This window comes from Rhinatrema bivittatum, chromosome 1, assembly GCF_901001135.1.
Source record: "Rhinatrema bivittatum chromosome 1, aRhiBiv1.1, whole genome shotgun sequence".
Lineage (NCBI taxonomy): Eukaryota > Metazoa > Chordata > Amphibia > Gymnophiona > Rhinatrematidae > Rhinatrema > Rhinatrema bivittatum.
Genome location: NC_042615.1, coordinates 537,291,388 through 537,313,097, shown reverse-complemented (window position 1 = coordinate 537,313,097; position 21,710 = coordinate 537,291,388). Strand labels below are relative to the sequence as shown.

The 21,710-nt window shown below is 46.5% G+C and overlaps 1 protein-coding gene across 4 annotated transcripts in view; it reads right to left on the bottom strand.

The window, feature by feature from the left end:
• The window catches only part of PTBP3 (polypyrimidine tract binding protein 3), a 389,014-nt gene that overhangs the window by 144,619 nt on the left and 222,685 nt on the right, over window positions 1-21,710 (bottom strand). For all 4 annotated transcript variants that reach the window (XM_029614330.1, XM_029614322.1, XM_029614348.1 and 1 more), the window contains one exon: window positions 5,015-5,161. In XM_029614330.1, the coding sequence (XP_029470190.1) occupies window positions 5,015-5,161 (147 nt within the window). The remainder of the gene's footprint in view (window positions 1-5,014; window positions 5,162-21,710) is intronic.

Below are 21,710 nucleotides of genomic sequence, written 5' to 3'. Positions count from 1 at the left end.
GATTTAATATAAAATAAAAAAAAGTGCAAAGTCATGCATTTGGGGTGCAAAAATACAAAGGAGCTGTATATAACTGGTGTGGGTGTGTGTGTGAGGGGGGGGGCGGGGGGGGGGGGGATGCTGATGTGCACTGACCACAAGAGCTACCCTGGGGTTACAAATCTCAAGGTACTGAAACACTGACAAGGCAGTGGCTAGACTGCTAGGGCCTGCTAGGCTGCATAGAAAGGCATAACCAGTAGAAAGAGGATGTGATAATGCCCATGTACAGGATACTGCTGAGGCCTCAGAATACAGTGGTCAGTTCTGGAGGTCATACCTCAAAAAAGGACAGAGGCTAGAGGCAGCCCAGAAAAAAATAAAATGGCAACCAAAATGGTATTGGGTCTGCTCCAAAAGACACATGGATATGAGCTCAAGACCTGAACATGCATACCCCTAGAGCAGTGGTTCTCAACAGTTTTTTGGCCGGGACACACCTGACAAGATTGTGACCATTACTGGGCTAAATGTAAACATGCACTCTGCATCCACAGGAACCCCCTCAACCCCCAGCAATGAGTGAGGAGCAGATCTAGAGAATTACCCTGTACAACTCGCTATACAAAAAAGATATTCTGGTTCTGATGACATCTCAGTAAAAGCAAAACAAACTCCCTTTATTACCAGGCACAATAGCCTTCCTTACGAAAAGACAGTAATTTACCAGTAATGCATATCCTATTGAGAAAACACAACAAATAAGATTGATACAAATGCCTACATGCTAGTTAAATACCTTACCTCAGCCACACACCCAGAACTGACCTTCACCAAGTACAGAAAAAACACAAATTATAAATATGGAAACAGAAACTGGAATGGAAAACCAAAAAAGTCACTTTGCATGCAGTGTGAACCTGGAGAAATGGAAAGAGAAGTATAGCACCTAACAGACTCTCAGGATTTGCAATAATGCACACAAACTAACCCGCACAAAGTTACACCTGTATTATGGAACACACTCCAACAGTAACAACCCTATCTAAGAAATACAACTATTAAACCAGGCTCTAAACACGAATACATTTCCTATTGGGAAAACAGAATAAGCCAAGCTGAAATAGAGCCCCACAGAAATAATTGTAAAGCTATAATAAAAATGTTACAAAACAGCTGCTGAACAGAATAATACCCAACAATTAAAAACTATAAAAATTATTAAAACATGTCCAAATATCAATAGAATATTTCAAAACAGCAGACACCGCATAATAATTAAAATGGCAGTCAATCAAGAAAAATAAATTTTAAAAGCCACTTTATTTACCCTCTCCAGCAACTCTCCTACTCCTTTCCCTTCCAGGCCAATAGCACTCACCAGAAGCAGCAAGGGCTGCTGAAGCTCTGTCCTCACAGTCCTCTTCCTTAGCGCCCACAACCAGTCACTCGTACACACCCCCCAATTAGACCCCATGGCCAGTCTCTGTCTCTCTCACACCAGTTGTCTTCCTGACCAGTCTCTCACACAGAAACACACCACCTCCCTGAACAGTCTCTCTCAATCACACTCATGCTCTCTTATATACAAGCTCTCAATCACACACAAAGGTACTCACACCCACACACACCAGCTCTCACCCGGTCACCCATTCACACCCACAAGCTCTCACCCAGGCACCCATTCCACATAGACCCACAAGCTCTCACCCAGGCACCCATTCCACAGACCCACAAGCTCTCACCAGGGCACCCATTCCACACAGACCCACAAGCTCTCACCAGGGCACTCATTCACACCCACAAATTCTCACCAAAAACAACTTCTTTCACTGCAGGGATGGGCTCCAGTTCCACCGCGGCTTTACTCCTGCGGGCCTTTTTTCGCCGCCACAGGGTTGGGCTCCTGTGGCGGCCTTGCTTGATCGGGATCAGGTTTTCCTCTTCACCGCCACGGGGATGGGCTCCTGTGGCGGCCTTACTTCGGGGTTAGACACTGCCATTCCTCCCACCCCACCCCCGGGTTATGTGATGCCTGCCTCACCAGCCAATCAAAGGCTTCCTCCCTTCTTCCTACTCCCACTGGCAGGTAGAAGGGAGGAGGCTTCCAATTGGCCCGCGGGGGCTGGAAAAAGGGAAAAGGAAAGTAAATGGACACCAGGAGACCCAACACCTATAGGTGTTTGGTACCACACCAGTTGAGAAGCGCTGCTCTAGAGGAGGGGAGAAATAGGGGTATGATACAGACATTTCAATATCTGGAAAATATTAATGCACAAATACACCTTTCCTAATGAAAAGAAAGCTATAGAACTAGGGGGTCACAACTTGAACCTACAAGATAAGGTTCATCAGAAAATGTTTTTTTCATGGAGTGGGTGGTGGATGCATGGAATGCCCACCAGGAAGAGGTGGTGGAGACAAAGACAGTACCACAACTCAAAAAAGCTTGGGATAAACACAAAGGATCCCTTATTAGAATAAAAAACACAGGGGTAACCTTCAAGGAGCAGGGGTTCAACATAAAACTGCACTGTAATGATTATATTGTGCATACAAGAAAGACATGGAGTGACTTGAGGAGTGGCAGTTATAATTCTAAAAGCACAAGAGTAACCAGCAAGTTTCCTGCACTGCCTAGCCTGCCAGGCAGATGCTGTTTGCATAGCTCCAACAGACCTCCTCACTGCCGACATAAGACCAATATTCTCTTGCCAGATTTCTGCTTTTTCATAGCCCAATATGAGGCTGCCTTTTTCTTTGCTGTGCCAGACAACCAGGTGCTCTCTCTTTTTAGGCTTTGCAAAGGGACAATATTTTCCTGCCCTGCTCTTTTCCAGGACTATGGAGGAATGCTAAGCAGAGGCTCTCTTTAGTGCCCTATGCAAGATGGCCAGGCCACTTCTCTTCATAGGGTCATTAGACCTGTTCTGTATAGCATACAATTTATTTTCCAAATAAAGCCAACCTTGCCTTAAGCAGCCAACATCCATACATATAATATGCTTAGCCTGCTGGATGCGTGTGTCAGCAATTGGTAGGGAGTGTGTATAGTGCACATGCACAACCCACTATTCACTGAATCTAAATACATACACTGAGCTTTGAGCAAACCTTGGAACTTACATACATACTCTCTGAACTTACAAGTATAGCTCTGAAAACACACCTCAAGGCCAGAATATATATGCATTCTTTTTTGGATACACGCATGCTTCTCAGCAGCTTTTTGGGGGTGGGGGGCCTAGTGGTTACAAATACATGTACTAGTGTGTATGCATATCCTGCTAGTCACAGACAAACGCCAGCATCAACTGAGTGAGTGCTGCTGCTCAGGCTGATAAAAGGTGGTGAGGGAAGAGAGTTGGGCTGGATAGGGAGATGAAAGTGCTGTGGTGGAGCTGCCAGGGATTTGGGGTGGGGAGTCATATGCTGGAAGTCAGACTGGAGAGAAAAAAGTATGCTGGGATCAGACAGCAGGGGGGAGGGAACAAGAGTGCTGGGTTCAGGTTGTGGGGTGGAAAGGAGTGCTGGGGCTGGACTGTGAAGACAGCTCTCTTAAATGAATCTGAGCTGGATTACACATAAGCAAATTAGCAGCATATTAATTATGTAATGGAATGTATATACAGAGATTTACTTTTTTTTGCTTACAGTCCATTTTTCCACCAACGTTTGGATATGTTGCACATTACAGATAAAAAAGCAAAAGGTATAGAGAAATTACATTGTACCTAAACTTTCATGCTATATAGTAATACAGTTATTAAAAGTATTACAATGGAAAAAGAACACAATCAATGAAAGCCCAAATGCTGTGCCAAAGCTCTACATTGTAATTTCAGAGTGGCATTTAAAATTCTAAACAAACGTTAATGCTTTCTTGAAGTTTAAATAGATCTATATATGATTAGGATTCAGAGACCGGGAGGAAAAGCTAATTTAAAAAAAGGCAAGAAAATTTCAAGAAATATCAAGCCGAGTACAGAAAAAGTGTGGAAAATAGGGAAGACTTACTTTTGTAGAGCTGACAAATGGACATCAGTGTGATAGAAGAAACTTATGGCAGCTTGGTTTCCTCCAAGTGACCTACAGTGAGCAACAATGCTCTCTGCCTGAAGTTTCAGGGATTAAAACTAAGGTTTGGTATGTGTTATAGAAAACCTGTCATGGTTCGACTGGTCAAAACTGTCATTTATTTTGACAAATGTGAAAAATGTCATTTTTGCTGATACATTAAAAAAAAATCTCATTTCATACTGAAAATACAAATTTACAAAGAAACCGGGATAAGCGTCCATATGGGCTACTACCCTTTCTTTAGTCATTCTGAAAGTACAAGGGTTTGTAGTTTCTTACTGTAAATGTTACAAATATCTGTGGTTTCCTGGACATACATATTCCTTTGATAAACAAGCTCACTTGGGTTGAATAAATGAAAACTGCACAGAATTAGAGGAATAGTATGCTTACAGACACCATACAAACAAAAATGCCCATCCTTGTGTATTAATTACAATAAATAGCAGCAGACTATACATGGATAGAACATCTCTTTTCAATGAATTAAAACCTAAACACATTCATCCCTACCCTGTTAGCACCAAGTCTGGTGTGAACTGGACACCCATAATCACAAAGACAAGATTTATTTATCCCCTATCTCACCCTAGACAGACGAGCATGTATGCAAGGATTAGAAAGGCCTATTGTACACTATGAAATATTTAGCCTCCATTAATGTATAATCTTGTCATTCTGTCACAGTAGAAATAATTATTCCTGAATTCAATACTCTACAAACAACTTCGGTATGCCAGGTCAAAAGCAAGATTCCTTCAGCATCTTAAGGGTATTTATTCCTATCAAACCAGTAGTATTCTACTTAGAAGTATCTGTAACACTACCCCCCTGCCACACACACAAAAAAAAATTAAAGTTTATAAGCAGACAATTTCCAGGCTGAAAATCACTTCAATCGAGGACTTGTGTTACTGTCTCAAAAATATATATATAGAGAGAGATATATACTTACAGCCTGATTTGGTAGGTTGTCAGTCTTAAGTTCCCTGTGATTGGAATACTGAATATAGACTGGCTGACTGCGAAGATGAGGAGTAACAGGAGTGTAGTAATTCACCATGGTAACAGCTGCTTCTTCAGAAGCCATTTCTAAAAAAGCCTGGAATCAGTATGAAAAAATACCACCTTTAATTGCTTATCTCTTTATAAGACAATTAGAATTACCCCCAAATCTATTCCTACTATAAGTAATTACCTGTTTGTGAACCAAGTAAATATAGATATCCTGAAAGCAAAGTTAATTTCAACTTGTCAACTGCAACAAAGTGCTCTGAAGACACAAGGCCACCAGTCATACAGGTCATGTGAACATGTTGAGTGCTGAACCAATAGATTCTTCCAGAGTTTTCTGGAAAGCCCCAAAAGTTTTTGCTTGCTCAAGAGCAGTAGCTCCTGTGGCTCCTGCCAATTTGATATTACAACTTGACCGGAAGGGGATGAGAAGAGGAGCAACTACAAAGGAAAAACCAGAAAATCTGTATAACTGGTGAACACTTCAGAGAATACTTGCTAGAGATGAGCAACTTTGTTTTCCCTGAAGATAAGCAAGTCACAGTCACACACCCAGTTCCTTAACTAAGGGTTATCAACAAAAAGGGTAAAGAAATGCCAATAAGCGAGAAAGTAAGTTTGCTTACCGTAAACTGTGTCCTTTGTAGACAGCAGGATGAATCAGCCATGATACGTAAAGGGTGACATCTGACGGCATGAAATGGACCCATCTCTCTAGCTCAGTAGTTTTTGCTCTAGTGTGTGTGGGAGTTCCCAGATGAAGGCTGCATCATGAGCCCGTCAGTTGATTACAAAGCTTAGCTTTAGCAAGGTAGTTGACTCTCCAGAAAGCTGAGCAGGTATTAAGCATAGCTAATTCATCCTTTTGTTTTGGAGAACCCCATTTACAATAAGCAAACTTGCTGTCTCATTCAACAAAGCAGGGTTGATTCAGCTATGAATTGTGGGGAGTCCCATGTTGAGGAATGCATATGTGTACTGAAAATACAACCCAGCTTCACCAGTGCAGAATGGACTACTGGGTGAACAGGCTGCGCAAAACTGCTTGTCCAAAATTACTGTACAGACAGTAGTGGGGCATGAAGATGTTCAGGATTATGTCAAAACTTTGCAGATGTCTAATCGAAACGGCTCAGATATACATAACGTAAGTAGCTATTGCTTTCCCTCGATCAGCCTTTACTGATTCTGTAATCTGGAAACCAGCTAGTGCTCAATACTGCAGTCCGCCAGCCAATTTGAAAAAGTGAATTTAGCAACTGCCACTCCCATTCTGTTGGGATCACAGGAGACAAACAGTTAAGACACTTGACAATGCAGTTGAGCCCATTGCAAATAGTAAGCTACAGTCCTCACAGTCCAGTGAACAAAGATCCTTCTCACCTGTGTGCTCATGCGGTCTTGGAGGAAAAAAAGTTGGAAAGACAATGGCCTGATCGATAGAGAAAGTAGAGACAACTTTTGGTAGAAACTTCTGGCGCATGTGTAGCACCACCCTGTTTTGAAATATTTGTAGATAAGGTGAGTATGCACCTAAGGCTTGTAACTCATTGACCATTCTTGCTTAAGTGATTGTTACTAAGAATACCATTTTCCAGGTGAGGAACTTCAGCAAAATATAGAGTCCAAAGGTTCAGAGCCACTGGCACTGGAGGCCTCTATTCTGAGAGTTTCACATGCATAACCCCTTCATGTACTTAAATTAGAAGGAAGGAAGTGTATCTTCACAGAAGTAGTAAAATGTTCTAATGATCTCAGGGAAACAGGGTATCTGAGAAGATTCTTAGTATAGCAAGCAGATATGTTGACTTTACAGCAAGTGAAGAATTTCTTCCAATTAAAAGCATGTGACTTTTTAGTCAATGGTTTTCTTGAGAAAATCATCTCCTCTGCCTCCTTGAGTAGGACCCAAGGAAATATTGAGTGGTTACTATTCTCCATAGTCAGGTTAAGTTGAGGTAGACTGGGATCAAATAGCTGGCCTCACTCCTGGGTGAAGTGTGTCGGCAAAGTTCCTAGCTGAACTGGAGAATTATTTGTGATAATTGTGGGTGGATCCTTGGGCCGGTGGCAGATGACCATGCCCACGGGGGAAGATACCGAGAGGGGCCACCGGTCGGGCTCAGAGTTGGGAGACAGACACACACTAGATCTTTTATTAAACTGTATAGTGAACCACCAGAGGTGGCAGTAGTGAGCTGGAAGATCCCGGCTGGGCTGTAGTCTCTCAGGCACTGGAACAGCGATCCCAGGATGGCTGAGCTGTAGAGAAACTGAATATAGTGAGTAGGCAGAGTATGCAGAGTTCAGGAACACAACCTTGATGGTAACACACAATAGACTCTTGAAGCAGCCCAGAGGCTGGAATGAAGTAGGCCCTCGAAGAGCGAGTACCTGGTTCCAGGGAAAACTCAGAGAGAGATGGTAACTCACTGGTGTAGGCAGCAGTGACTTCCTGGCAGAAGTAGTATTCGGTAGCAGGTCCGGGAGCGTGGACTCTCGAAGAGCGAATACCGGTTCCAGACTGCAACCTGAAAAGCAAGAGAGCGCGAAGCCCCCAAGGAGCGGGTACCCCTGGTAAAGTCCGAGGAGGTAGAGTAGCAAGGTATGCAGAGAGAGAATCCCATCCACAGGAATACCTGGAGGAAGCTCTTTGCTAACTCGAATAACTAGCAAAAACAAAGACCTTAAGTATCCGGTGAGGATGACGTCATCTCAGGGGGATGCCCCTGAGGTTCGCGCCACAGCTGGTACTTGAGTCGGGGCTGCGCCGCGCGCGTGCCCTTAGGCTTCAGGAGAACATGGTGGAAGGCAGCATCTAGCCGGTCCGGGGACACCGGAGGTGGTCAACAAGATGACGCCGTGGCAGCCAAACTTCCAGCAACCAAAGAGGGAGTTGCAAAAGAGGTAAGGTGGGCGGAGTGGAGATGTCGGGCAGCGATGGTCGCAACAAAAATGTACCAAGTTGGGCAAGGTAACAGAACTACACTTGCTGTGGCCATGCTGGAACAAGGAGGATCATTTCCACTTGATTGTGTATCACCTTTTGAATTGTCCTTGCTACCAATGGTAGCGGTAGAAACGCATACAGTAGATTGGCATCCCATTTGAGCAGAAAAATATCCAAAGCAAATCTTGAATTGCTTGGAAGAATGGAGCAAAATTTCTCAATTTTCTGGTCACTCTGACGCAAACAGACATTAACCACAGGGAGAAGAGGTCGTCCACTCTCAGATCCAGTGATCAGTGTTGAGGTGACCTGTCAATGTGTTGGATATCCTTGAAAGGTACATCACCTGAAAGAAGGCTCCATGACTGAGAGCCCAAGTCAAATCATTTGGGCCTTCTGACAGAGAAACCAGGAGCCCGTTCCACCTTGTTTACATAGACATTGCTACTTGATTGTTAGTTTGAATTAGAATTATGTTTCCTTGGAGCAAGTGCACGGATGCCTGTAGGGCACAGTGAATCACTCTGAGCTCTAAGAGATGTTCTGGGATCGACCACATCCCTTGCATTTGATAGGTGCGCCTGTGTATACTCCCCAGCCTTGATGTGGTAGAATTTGCAGAGGGGAAGCTATTTTGAGAAACCCTGGGTTCGACCACTACTGGGCAGATTTTCATTTTTGACATCACCTTGATAGAATTTGACAGAGTTGGTTCCATTGCAACTGAAGAGTACTAATGTGAAGATGAGCAAATTGTACCACATGGGCCATGGCTGCCATGTGACAGAGGATGACCAGAGCTAAATGTGCTGTGGATCAGCTCTGGTGCACTAAGTCTTGCATTAGGGCTCAAATATGCACTGCTCTATCCTCTGGAACACTTTTTCCTCAACTGAATACATTCAGGCTCCAATGAAATGGATTCTCTGAACTGGGACCAGGTTCAACTTGGTGAAGTTGACAAATGTCAGAGACTCCAGCAGCTATATTGTGTGACTCAGTGAAATCAAGATTCCGATTTGGGAGGAAACAGTCACTAACCAGTTGCCCAGATAGGGAAAGATTATATCTCCCCTGACAAAGAACTACTGCCGTTCACTATGTGAAAACCCTTAGGGCTACTGACAGGTCAAAAAGTAGAACTTTATTTGTAGTGTTGCTCCTCCACCGTTAACCTAAGGTATTTTCAATGAGACAGGTTTATGGGGATATGCATGTATGTATCCTTCAGATCCAGAGAACATATCCAGGTTCCCACTTGGATGAAAAGAAGGATGGTGTTGCGGGAAGTCATTTTGAATTTCTTCCTCAGAAACTTTAGTCTTTCTAAATCCAGGATGGTTCTCAAACCCTGTTTTCTTGGGGATAGAGAAATGAGAGTAAAATTCCCCTGCCATGCAGCATGGAAGAACTCGAAGTAGCTTGTCTACCTTGATACAGAGCCGGGATAAGTGAGACAGATCCAAACTGTAGGCTACATAGCGGTGTTGCACTGGCTAATGGAAGAAATACAATTGATAACCATTCTCTACAATCTTGAGCACACAAAGGTCCCTGGTGATGATCTTCCATTCAGTGAGGAATAGCTGAATCCTCCCTCACTGCCACCAGAGAAGGCATGAAGTGAGTATTTTCATCAAAAACTGAGTCCTGCCTGGCCTGAGGTTGCTGGGATGGCTTGGGCCAATGCCCTTAATGTATGTCCACTGACCAGAAGTAGCCCGAACCCCAGCCCTTGCTGATGCAGTGGTACGGGTTCTACTACTCTGGCAATTACAAGGGCGGAGAGCTCTATCCAGAGAATTTCCTGATGCAGAGACTGGCTCAACGGGCAGGGAGAGACCATGGGGATACCTAGGAAGTTCCTGTACCCTCAACAACTGATAAACAGGACCCACTGGTCTGAGGCAACCTGTGGCCAGCGGTCCACAAAGGACCATAGCCAACCTCTGACCAGAGGCCCCAACATCAAGGGTCAGTCTTGGGGCTTATGCTCCTTTGTAGCTAGTCAAAAACCCATAGCGGGGCTCTGCTGGGGTGCCAGTTGAGGCATGGGGTCTGCTGTTGCCTAGAGCGGCTCCTAGAACCCACCTGTGGTGTATGTCATGCAAGGCCAGAGGATAAAATTTCCTTTGGCGATAGGACGACCTGGTGCCCTGACAAAGATTTCCTGATGAAGGATGGTGGGTCCGATATACTGGCCAAGAGATGCCGGAGGGTCTCCTGGTGATCCTTCAACTGAGTTACAGCATCCCTCACTATCTCCAAACAAATTCTTGCCAGTACAGGGCAGGTCTGTGAGCTTCTCTTGGATCTCTGAATGGAGATCAGAGGCTCAGGGCCACGCCATTCTACGGGTGCCAATGCCCGCCGCAGCCACCCTAGCTGCTGTCTCAAACACATCATAGTTGGAACGCACCTCATGTTTTCCACATTCCAAGCCTTGCTAAGCGACTGCCAAGGCGGCTTCCTGCTGCTGGTGGAGGTGGAGGTGCTCTGACAACTCCAGAACCTGCTTCCAGATGTTTTGAGTGTACTGGGTCATGTACAGCTGGTAGGAAGTAATCTGGGTGATCAGCATAGCGCCCTTGTATACCTTCCTACCTAAGGCATCCAATGACCTATACTCCTGACCCACAGGTGCAAAAGCATGGGTTCAGGACCGCTTGGCCTTCTTGAGAGCAGATTCCACCCCCATTGACTGATGTGAAAGCTGATGCCTCTCAAATCCCAAGGCCTGCTGCACTAAGTAGACAGCATCTGCCTTCCGGTTTACTGGAGGCACCAAGATGAGGTTGTTCCCAAATCCGAAGGAGTAATTCCTCTACGGCATCAATGAGTTGGATAACTTGCAGCATCTTGTGACTGGCATCCTCCTCTGTCAGGAGCTGGAAAGGAATGACCTCTGCCATAGCCCGCACAAATCTCAAACGTTAGATCCTCCAGCAGGGACCAGTGCCTCATTTGCAGGGGATGGATCTGAGGGAAGATCCCCTGAGTCATCTGAAGATGACTGAGGTAGCCTACGGGGCATCCTCCTCACTAAAGTCCACTGGGGACCCACCTGGAGGGTCCCTGCCCAAGCTTCTTGGTTTTGACACTAAAGGCAAAGGGCACCACAAGCATCGAGGTCCCTGAGGGACCAGGGATCAGGCTGAGGAACACCAGGGCATTGCACCAAGGCAGACAGTGCCCAGGGCCACAACACATTGTCCTCCTCTGAGGAACCCACAATGGGGATCACTCTGGAGGAAAGAGGTCCCATGGCCATTGGGGTGTTGAGGGACCCCCGGTAGCTGCTTTGTAGGCAAGATGGCCAGCAGGACATCGAGGCACTCCAGCAACCGTACCAACATTGCAATTGCGGGCTCTGACACTGTAGGAGGCACTGGTGGAGTCTGCAGCTTGATGCCCTGAAGGGCTCTGAGCACCGCCAGTTGCACCCTGAGGTCCAGCTCCTCTTGAAAATCTGAAGACAGATGGGGGAGTGGCCATCATCACCGGAACTCACTTGAAGCCCCAAGGGAGCTCAGTGCCCAGGATTATCTGTGGGGAACACCTAGGACTCCTGGGTTCGATAGAGGTCAATGCCTCCTCTCCACAGAGGCATTACGGCGATCGCTTATGCCGACACGAGCTCAGTGCCATGAGACAGTGACCAATGGCGATGTTTACGAGATTTCCTTCAGTGCTCAGCCTGGTCTTTCCCCAGTGCCGAGGATGGAGACAATCCCGAAGTCCTGGAGTGCAATGACGGCCTATCTCTGGCCCCTCTCAAGAGAGTGGGCCCTGGTGGAGTGGACAAATGATGGATCTGTATCCATCGGCTCCCCACGGCCCTTGGGCATGAATGCACCTGATGCTGGAGTTGAAGGACAAGACCTTTTGGACACAAAAAGCTTCTCCATCTTATAAAATGGGCTCAACAACTCTTGGGGGGGGGGGGGGGGGTCATTCGATTGCAAAAACGACACCCCTGGATGTCGTGCGATGCACTCAGGTAGAGGATATAGACTTTGTGCGGATTCGTAAGGGACATGATCTGCGGGCATCAGTGAATCCCCGACGCCGCCATAAAAAAGAGGCAGCTAGTGGTCAATGACCGGCGGCCACCAAAGAGCGACACTGCCGGGAATAGACTGCAAAGAATGAGAAAACTTGCTGCATCGCCCTATGGAGGTACAGACGGGGAAGAAGAGGGACCCAGCACAGAGCAAATGAAAAAGCGACTGGGAAAAAGCTCTAAAGAGAGCAGCTCACAACCGCGAGGTGAAAGCTGCGCGGAAGAGAGACTGAAGAGGGACCCTGCATAGGCAGTAGCATGCCCAGCATGCTCTGTGTGCCAGTCAAATCGTACGGAAACTCTGCCAAAAGTCATCCATGCCGGGCTCCATCTGATGTCACCTATGTATGAAGACTACCATCCTGCTTGTCCTAGGAGAAAACGGTTTTCTCCAACAAAGATTGGTGAGGAAGCTGGACCATCCTACACTTAAAATACAACTCTCTCACAACCAGTGGACAAGTTGTTGGATAGTCCCATATTCTTATTTGCAGGTCACGAAAAATATGGTAGACCAGGAGGGCCACTGGCACAGATGGAATCCACAGAATATGGTGAATACTGAACATGTCTTTGAGTGGGTTTTTTTCCCCATCACACAAACACTGATGGTGGTTCCCTAATGCTTCATCAGATCTGGTAAGGAGTCTGAGGAAATGCCTGTAGAACCCTCTACTGACTTTAAGATGAATGGGACACCCAACCAAAATCCTGATGAAGACCAAGGTGACAGGGGCAGAGACTTTTTTTTAATTAAAGATTCCACTTTTTGGAACTTCAAACCAGATTACATTCAATTATAGTTATTTCCCTATCCCCAGAGGGCACACAATCTAAATCTGTACCTGGCTGTCTTGGAAGCTCCAGTGGGTAGTGCTAATGATCATCCCAGAGCACCCGTCCTAACTGGTGGGATCTTTCAAATGTTAATGCCTGAGGGCTAAACCCAAGAGCAGGCAGTTCCCAAAGGATGCTTTTGTACTGGGCTAGAAATGGATGGGCTTCCACTAGAGAGAAGGTACTGCTCATTCAAGACAGGATTTGTTCTAAGGTATCTTATTAGCAGACAAAGAGGTAAAGACATTCTTCATCAGCTCCATCTAATGGTCCATGGACTGATGCATCCTCTGGGCCAAGGTCATTGAAGATAAATCCTTTTCTGAAACCAGTATAGGTCATTATAGAAGGCTTCTGCAGGACTCCACGGGCCTGTTCTGCCCTGGAAGCCAAAGGTAAGATGCAACAGATGCATTGAGGCCACCCTGAACTTCAAGCTCTCCCCAACCTGCAATAAGGTTCAAATAGATGGAAAGGAGATAAGAACTTTCTCGGCCAAGAAAGATGAAGGGACTCAGAAGGAATCATTCTCTGGTCCTGCCACCATTCTTTGTGCTCACTCCGATATCTTCATTGGTGCCAGCCACTTAAGTGTCAATGGCACAGCTAGTGCTGGACATGTCTGCATTGACAGCACTGAATCCATATGCTTTATTGGCACCAGATCCTATGTGTCAATGGTACCAAAATGCCTTGTGCCAAAGAGGCAGAATTTTCCTGCTTAGTGTGTCAGAGTTCCTTAGTGCCATGTACCCTGCACCTGCTTCTTGTGCTCCAATGGAACTAAAGGGTCCAAAGCCCAATGCTTCCTAGACTCTAAAGCTTCACTGGTAGTGGGGGAAGCCTTAAATAAGGAGCCCTTGCTTGACTTCACCACACATGGAGCTCACCAATAAGGAGCTCCTTTGGTTCCAGAGCTCAGCCATCTTGAAAGCCCAGTTCTTTATGATCTGGGGACCATCCAGCCACAATCAAGTTGTCAGAGTCATGGCCATTTGTGAGGGATATCATTTGGGTGCAGATGCAGTTCTTGAAACCGCTGATAGTACGCATCTTAGGCCTGGGTCGAAAGCAGAGAAAAAACTAAACTTGAGAATACACTTGAGAGAGAAAAACAAAAACACGCCCATGCAGCAACTTAGATGAAAAAAAAAAAAGACAGAGGGGCTTCATGAGGCAACATTTGCACAGCAACTCCCCACATGCTCAGTAGAGTAAAATCCGAAAAAGATGGGTCTGTTCGGTGCCTGATGGCATCACCCTAAGCATCATGGTTAATTCAGCCCTATTTATCAATGGAGAACATTTTTGTTGAAGAAAAACCCTTTTCTAATTTTATTTTTCAAAAGGAAGAATTTTGAAATTACAAAATGAGACCCAGGAATAATGGAATTGGCCTCTACCTATCTAACAGGCCATAGGGAATACATGTTGAGACCAGTGATGTATGACAGTCCTCAAGTGCCACAAATAAGCCAGGTTTTCAGGATATCCACAATGAATATACATGAGATTTGCATACAATGGAGACAGTGCATACAAATCTCCCATATACATATTCACTGTAGCTATCCTGAAAACTTGGCCTGTTTATAGCACTCGAGGACTAGAGTTCGCCATCACTGTCTAGAAAGTAATGAGATGTGAATATGTAGACTGAACGCCACATTCCAGCTTTGCACATCTCCTCCGAGGTAGATTATAGGTGGGCTACCGATGCCACCATGATCCCAAAATTATGGGCCTTAATATTCCAAATGTGAGACCTATCTGGGCTCAACAGAAAGAGATGCAATCTGCTCTGCTTTGTCACTGCATGCCTAGCTCACACAAAACAAAGCCAAGTGGACTTTCTATGGACTTGCGTCTGCTCTAGACAGAAAACAATAGCCCTCTTGCAATCTAGGGCAGTGGTTCCCAATCCTCCTTGTGTTGTGGCACGTCTGGCACAGGGCTCATTTCATTGTGGCACATAGTTTCACCATGTTTTTCCCTTCCCTTCTCCTCCCTTTCCTTTCCCCCAACTTCTGGCATCATGAAAACCTTCTCTCCCCCCCCCCAACTTCCGTTTCCCTTCATCCCACCTTCTCTTCCCCCTCTCCACATCCCTGGCATTTCACCTTTCATTCCCTCTCCACTGGTATTACCTTCTCTTCTTTACACCTCTTCCTATCCACTGGCATCTTCACCCTCTCTTTCGTCTCCCCATCCCCTGGCAACATCATCTCGTCCCTTACCCACCCCTCCCAACTCGGCATCACCATCATCCCTTTTTCTTTCTCCCATCCCCCATCATAATCACCTTCTTTCCTTTACCCCTGGTATCAACTTCTTCCCTCTCCCTTGGCATCATCTTCTCTTCCTTTTCCCCCCATCCCTAAGCATCATTACTTTCCCTCCCCCTCCCTCCCCCCGACATCACTTACCCCTCCATTTGCCCACCTCCTGGGCCTCAACCTTTTTCCTCCCCTTCCCACTTCCTCCACCTCAACCCTCCCCAGTATTATCTTTTTCTCTCCCTCCACCCCTCACTCCCATCCCCTGGCATCACCAGCTTCCCTTTCCTTCCACCCCTCTCCTCACCCCATGGTATCACTATCTTTCTCACTTTACACCTTCCTTCTCCACTCCATGGTATCATCACTTTCTCTCCCCACCCCATATTTCCTGGCACTACCTTCTCTTCCCTCTTCATGCACTGCCCCTCACATCAACACCTTTTCCCCTTCCATCCACCCACTGGCATCAACTTCCCTCTCCTTCCATCCCTCGTCCCCATGTCCTAGAACTGGCAAAAGTCTGAGCTGTGCTTACCTGATGTTGCTTCTTCCTCCTCTGTCAGTTCACCACTATAATCATGCAAGACAAGCATGGGTTAAAGCAGGTTTCACATGATTACAGTTGCAGAGGATATCCAGCAGAAGAGGAAGCAGCAGCAGCAGCAGATAAGTACTATTCTCTAATCTCACCCTGCTGGCAGGAGCATTTCTTGCAGGCTAGGAAGGAAAGAGAAAGCAAAGACTGACCACGCCTCAACTCTTATCCAAGTCTTTTTGCGGCAAACCTACACTACAGCCACGGCATACTAGTTGGGAAATGCTGATCTAGGGAATAAAAGCCTGCTCGCTTTTACCAACATATGGCCTAGGAAAAAAAAATTTTGGAAAGATAATTAACTAAGGTGAAAACCTGACACTATCTTTAGTTAGACCATGAAATGTGTGCATTCCACTGAGGTCTAGATCTAAAATAGTTCTCCCTCTTATTTTTAGGACCAGTCGTGACTTATAATAGTTATTTATGCATCCACAAACCACCTCTGTAGCATGTCTGGATGATACATTTACCCAATACTGGGATAATTGACATCTCCCAAGCTTACCATATTGCCTATTGTATTTGCCTTTCTAATTTCAGTTAGTATTTCACTGCAATTCTTCGCCCCAGCCAGGTGGACCCTCCCCACTGCTATCTCTTTTCATTCATGGAATTTCTATCCAAAAAGATTCCACAGTGCGTTTTGTTTTCAGCAAGACTTATCTGGTTTAATTCTATGCCATCTGCCCTGCACCTCTCCACCAATATGATCTGCCCAGGCTTTGCCTTCCCTTAAAGTCAGGGAAGAAAAGATATTCCAGGGGTAACCAGTTCCCAGCCTGGCAAAATGACCCCAAAATGTCAGTTCTGTACTATTCTCCAAAACAGTAGTAGGGCCCCAGAATACAGGTCACTGGCTGAATGGATGTCTGGGAAGGCACCAATTATGGCAACAAACATCTGTGGAATAAAGAATTCTGCTCCTTGGGCATCAGCACCAAGTGAGGTCAAGGAGCAAGACAGCTTTTCACACCATCTGGACTCACTCAACTCACTCTAGGCTTGGGGCACTTTAGCTTGGCATTGAATGGAAGGCACTGGAAAGGACAGAGAAAAAGAATAAGCTGGTGGGGAGGAGTTTGCAAGGGGTGGAACTTGAACCTGGGAAGGAGGAGTAAGAGCTGGGTTTTAACCTGAGGGGAAAGACGAAAAGCCTGATTTGGGGAGGGAGGGTGGTCATCTAGAAAAGTGGGGGACGGATCTTTAAACAATTTAAAATTCTGTATCAGAGTAATTTTGTCTGTATTGCTTTGTAAATTATTCATGTATTGCTGTGTATATTATTCAAAGATCATATTGGAAAGATCTATTACTGCTGCTTTAAATATAAAAAAAAATCTCACCATACATCTCATAACTGATTATATGCCAATACTTTCATATTATCTAGTGCACAAGGAAAGCACAGTTGCTTACCTGTAACAGGTGCCCTCCTAGGACAGCAGGATGTTAGTCTTCACATATGGGTGATATCATCTGATTGAGCCCGGCACAGAAAACTTTTTGTCAAAGTTCCTAGAAGCTTTGAGTGGCATGCTGGGCATGCCCAGCATGCCACTATCTGCGCATCCACGCAAGGTCTCCCTTCAGTCTCATAAGAGAAAAAATACAAGCGAAAACAAAACGAAAGGAGAACACAACTCCAAGGAGTGGTGGGCGGGATTCCCGAGGATTAACATCCTGCTGTCCTAGGAGAACACCTGTTACAGGTAAGCAACTGTGCTTTCTCCTAGGACAAGCAGGATGGTAGTCCTCACATTTGGGTGAATACCAAGCTCCAGGCTGTCCCCGTTAGCCAGGTGCGGCCAACAGGTACCGAAACAAATTGCCAATGGGCACAACAGCAGCGGTACTGTTGGTCAGCAGAGGACGGCCTGGCTCCCAACCAGGGGCTCTACGCAGGCAGAGTTGGGTATAAGCCTGGAAGAGATTGCGTAGAACAGACTGGCCGAAGGCACTGTCTTGTCAACCATCTTTGTCCAAGCAGAAATGGGCCACTAACATGTGAAGGGAACTCCATGTTGCTGCACGGCAAATTTCAGCAACAGGAACCATTCGCAGATGAGCCACAGTCGCCGCCATGGCACACAGAGTAAGCTTTGTTTCGGCCTGCCAGCTGAAGGCCTGCTTGTGCATAGTAGAAGGCGATACAATTCGCCAGCCAGTTGGATAGAGTGTTTACCTACCGCCACTCCCAATCTATTGGTATCTAAGAACACAAAGAGCTGAGTGGACTGCCTATGACCGGCTGTGCATTCTAAATAGAAAGCCAAGGCCCTCTTTACAGTCCAAAGTAGGAAGAGCCCACTCCCCTGGACGGGATTGAGGCTCAGGAAAGAAGGTGGGTAAAACAATGGTCTGTCTGATGTGGAAATCAGTCACAACCTTAGGTAGGAACTTAGGGTGCGTACACAAGACCACACGATCATGAAAAAAACCTTGAGTAGGGTGGGTACATAACCAAGGCCTAAAGCTCGCTGACTCTACGAGCTGAAGTAATCGCCACTAGAAACAACTTTCCAAGTGAGGAACTTTGGGTTGCAGGAACACAATGGCTCAAAAGGAGGATGCATGAGCCATGCCAGGACAATGTTGAGGTCCCAGGACGCAACAGGAGGCCGAAGAGGGGCTTCATTTGAAGCAGACTCCTCAAAGCGACCCACTAAAGGCTGCACCGATATGGGTGTGCCAGGGACACCTAGATACGCACTAACGGTGCTAAGATGAACCCTGACTGAGCTGGTTTGAAGCCAGACTTGGAAAAGTGCCACAAATAGTCCAAAAGCTTGGAAGGGGGCATGTGAATGTATCTAAGTCATGCCCCGCACACCAGGTAGAGAATCTTCTCTATTTCAAACTATAAGACTTCCTGGTGGAAGGCTTTCTAGAAGCTACCAGCACCTGGGAGACTGTCCGAGGGGGCCAGGGGCTGAAGAACTAGGTGCTCAACATCCACGCCATCAGGGCCAAGCCCAGACGTTCGGATGGTGCAGGGTGCCTTGGCTCTTAGTTATCAGTTGTTCCTCAGCTGAACGGGATCCCTGATCGACAGATCCTGAAGGAGAGGGAACCAGATCTGTTAGGGCCAATAAGGTGCCATGAAGATCATGGTCCCTCTGACCTGTTGAAGCTTCAGTTGGATCTTCAAGAGGAGCGGGAGAGGAGAGTACATGTACAGAAGACCCTTATCCCAGTGAAGGCGAAACCCAGACATCTGTCCCCCCAGCAACAAGGAGCAGAAATTGCTCACCTTGTAGTTGTACGGGAAGGCGAGGAGGTCCACATCTGGTGTTCCCCACTGATGAAAAATTCTGGCCGCTACCTCTGAATTTAGGCACCACTCAGGCAGCTGATGGAGTGGTTCAGCCGGTACACCAGTACGTTCAGTGTCCCAGGCAGGTACATTGATCAAAGTGACATCCCCTGTGACAGGGCCCAGGACCACACCTGCACTGCCTCGTGACAGAGGAGGAATGATCCCATGCCTCCCTGTTTGTTGATAGACCACATCGTGACTTGGTTGTCCGTCCGAATCAGGACTTACTTGTGTGACAACCAGTCTCAGAATGCCCAGAGGGTGTAACAGATCGCCCAAAGCTCTAAAACGTTTATCTGGCAGCAGGCTTCTTGAGTGGTCCAGAGATCCTGTGTGTGAAGGCCGGCCACATGAGCTCCTCAGCCCTGAGGAGAGGCATCGGTGGTGAGGACCACTTGAGGCAGGGCAGCCTGGAAGGGAATTCCCTGCTTCATATTGGAGGGGTTTTCCCACCAGAACAGAGATTTAAGATCTTTTCTATACAGTCGTTTGGTGGGGACCGTCACAACGGTTTACATTAAGGCACATAAAAGTAATGATACTACAATTTGTCCGTTTACATAGGTGCCATAAGGTTCGGTAACAGTTTGTGATCAATGTTCGTTGTTAAATGTGATGAATCATGTCCATGTCTCTCTTTCTCAGTTTTAACTACAGAACTAACTTTACAATTGTAACTTGTCCTTTAGTGATGATGTGCTATATATTAAAAACTACACACTTAGTGAATTTCTGCAGTGTGTATGGTTATTTAATTGTTCATGCTTTGCCCATCCCTGGCTTCTATTCTCCCTTCTCTTTTTGGAAAGCTTGTTTAGATAGCCAGGTTTTTAAACTTTTTCTAAAGGTTTTGCTGTCTCTTTGTAATCTTAAATCCAAGGGCATGGAGTTCCATAGTATGGGTCCTGCCAATGATAGCGCCCTCTCTCTTACTTGTGTTAGTCTTGCTGTTTTGACTGATGGAATAGTCAGGAGAGCTTTGTTTGCTGACCTTAGGTTTCTGTTAGGGACATGTACTCAAAGGGCTGTATTTAACCAGTCTGCGTTTTCGTTATGTATTAACTTATGTATGGTGTACAATGTTTTATATTGGATTCTCTGTTCGATGGGAAGCCAGTGTAGCTCAGCCAGTGTTTCCATGATGTGTTCTCTTTTGCTTTTGCCAGTTAAAACTCTTGCAGCTGTGTTTTGCGAAACTTGCAGTGGTCTTAGTGAGGTGTATGGTAGACCTAGTAGAAGTGCATTACAATAATCAGTGCTTGCAAATATCAACGCTTGTAGTACTGATCGAAAGTTAGCAGTTGTTAGGAGTGGTTTGAGTCTTCTGAGGACCAAAAGTTTAGCGTATCCTTCCTTTACTTTTAGATATGTCCTCAGAGGTTCCGTGATGGAGACACAGGTCTTGAGATCCTGGGAGGTCTGTTGCTACTATGACCACAAGGTCTATTGTGCCCTTCGCATGCACAAGCGGGGAGTGGGGTAACGGACTGAAGCCGCCATGTGGCCCAAACTAAACAGAAGGCAGGAACTCACATGCCGGCTGCTGCACACGAAGGTTGCCAACAAGGCGAGTGCAAAAGCCCGATTGCGGGGCAGAAACGCTTTCGCCTGTGCCATGTCCAGCCTGGCTCCTATAAAGTCCAGTTGGGGAGATGGGCAGAAGTGAGACTTTGGGTAGTCTATAACAAACCCCAAGGATTGCAGTGTTTGCATGGTCAGGGCTAAAGTGTTCAGCGCCCCTGTGCTGAGTCGCTCTTGATCAACCAGTTGTCCAGGTATGGGAAGACGTGCATCACATGGCGCCTGAGGGACATAGCCACCACCGCTAGGCATTTGGTGAAAATGCGAGGGGGCAGAGGGCAACCTGAAAGGCAGCACCTGGTACTGGTTGTGAGCCTTCCCCACTACCGTCGCTTCGGTGGCGGTAAAGTGGCTGCCGGTACCGCACCGGAACCGAAGCCACGTGCCGACAGCGACCAGTGTCTATGCTTGCGGGATCTCCCATGGTGCTCGGTCCAGTCTTTCCCTGATGCTGAGGAAGCAGAGGAACCCGATGTCCTGGAAACTGGTGAGACATTGGAAGATCAATCACCGTTCTCTCAGTCTTTTGAAGATGCCGTCAAAGGAGTAGCGAGAGGGGGGGGCGTATCGAGTGGGTCCCCTTGAACCCCGAGTGTTGAGGACTCTGACGCAGGTGTGGATGCCGCGGACCTTTTGGACCCCTTGAGGGTCATCTGGTCACACAGCTGACACCCTTGATGTCGTGTGAGGCCCCTAGGCAGAGGATGCAAACATACAGATCCGTAATCGACATGGTCTGTGGGCACTGATAAAAGTCAGACGCCATAAAAAATAACCAGCATGCGGTCGATGACCGGGGGCCACAGAGAAGTGGGTTGCCAGGAATTGACTGCGAAAAGGAAAGAAAAATGTTTTCTACCTACCGACAGCGAAGGGGGACCAGTCGATGGAACGGGAAAAAAATTCTCAATTTAGAAAAGAAACGAGAAAGAAGCAGAGTTCCAAGAACTGCGAGGCAACTGCGCCGCGGAAAAAGAGTGAAAGGGACCTCGCATAGACATGCGGATAGTGGC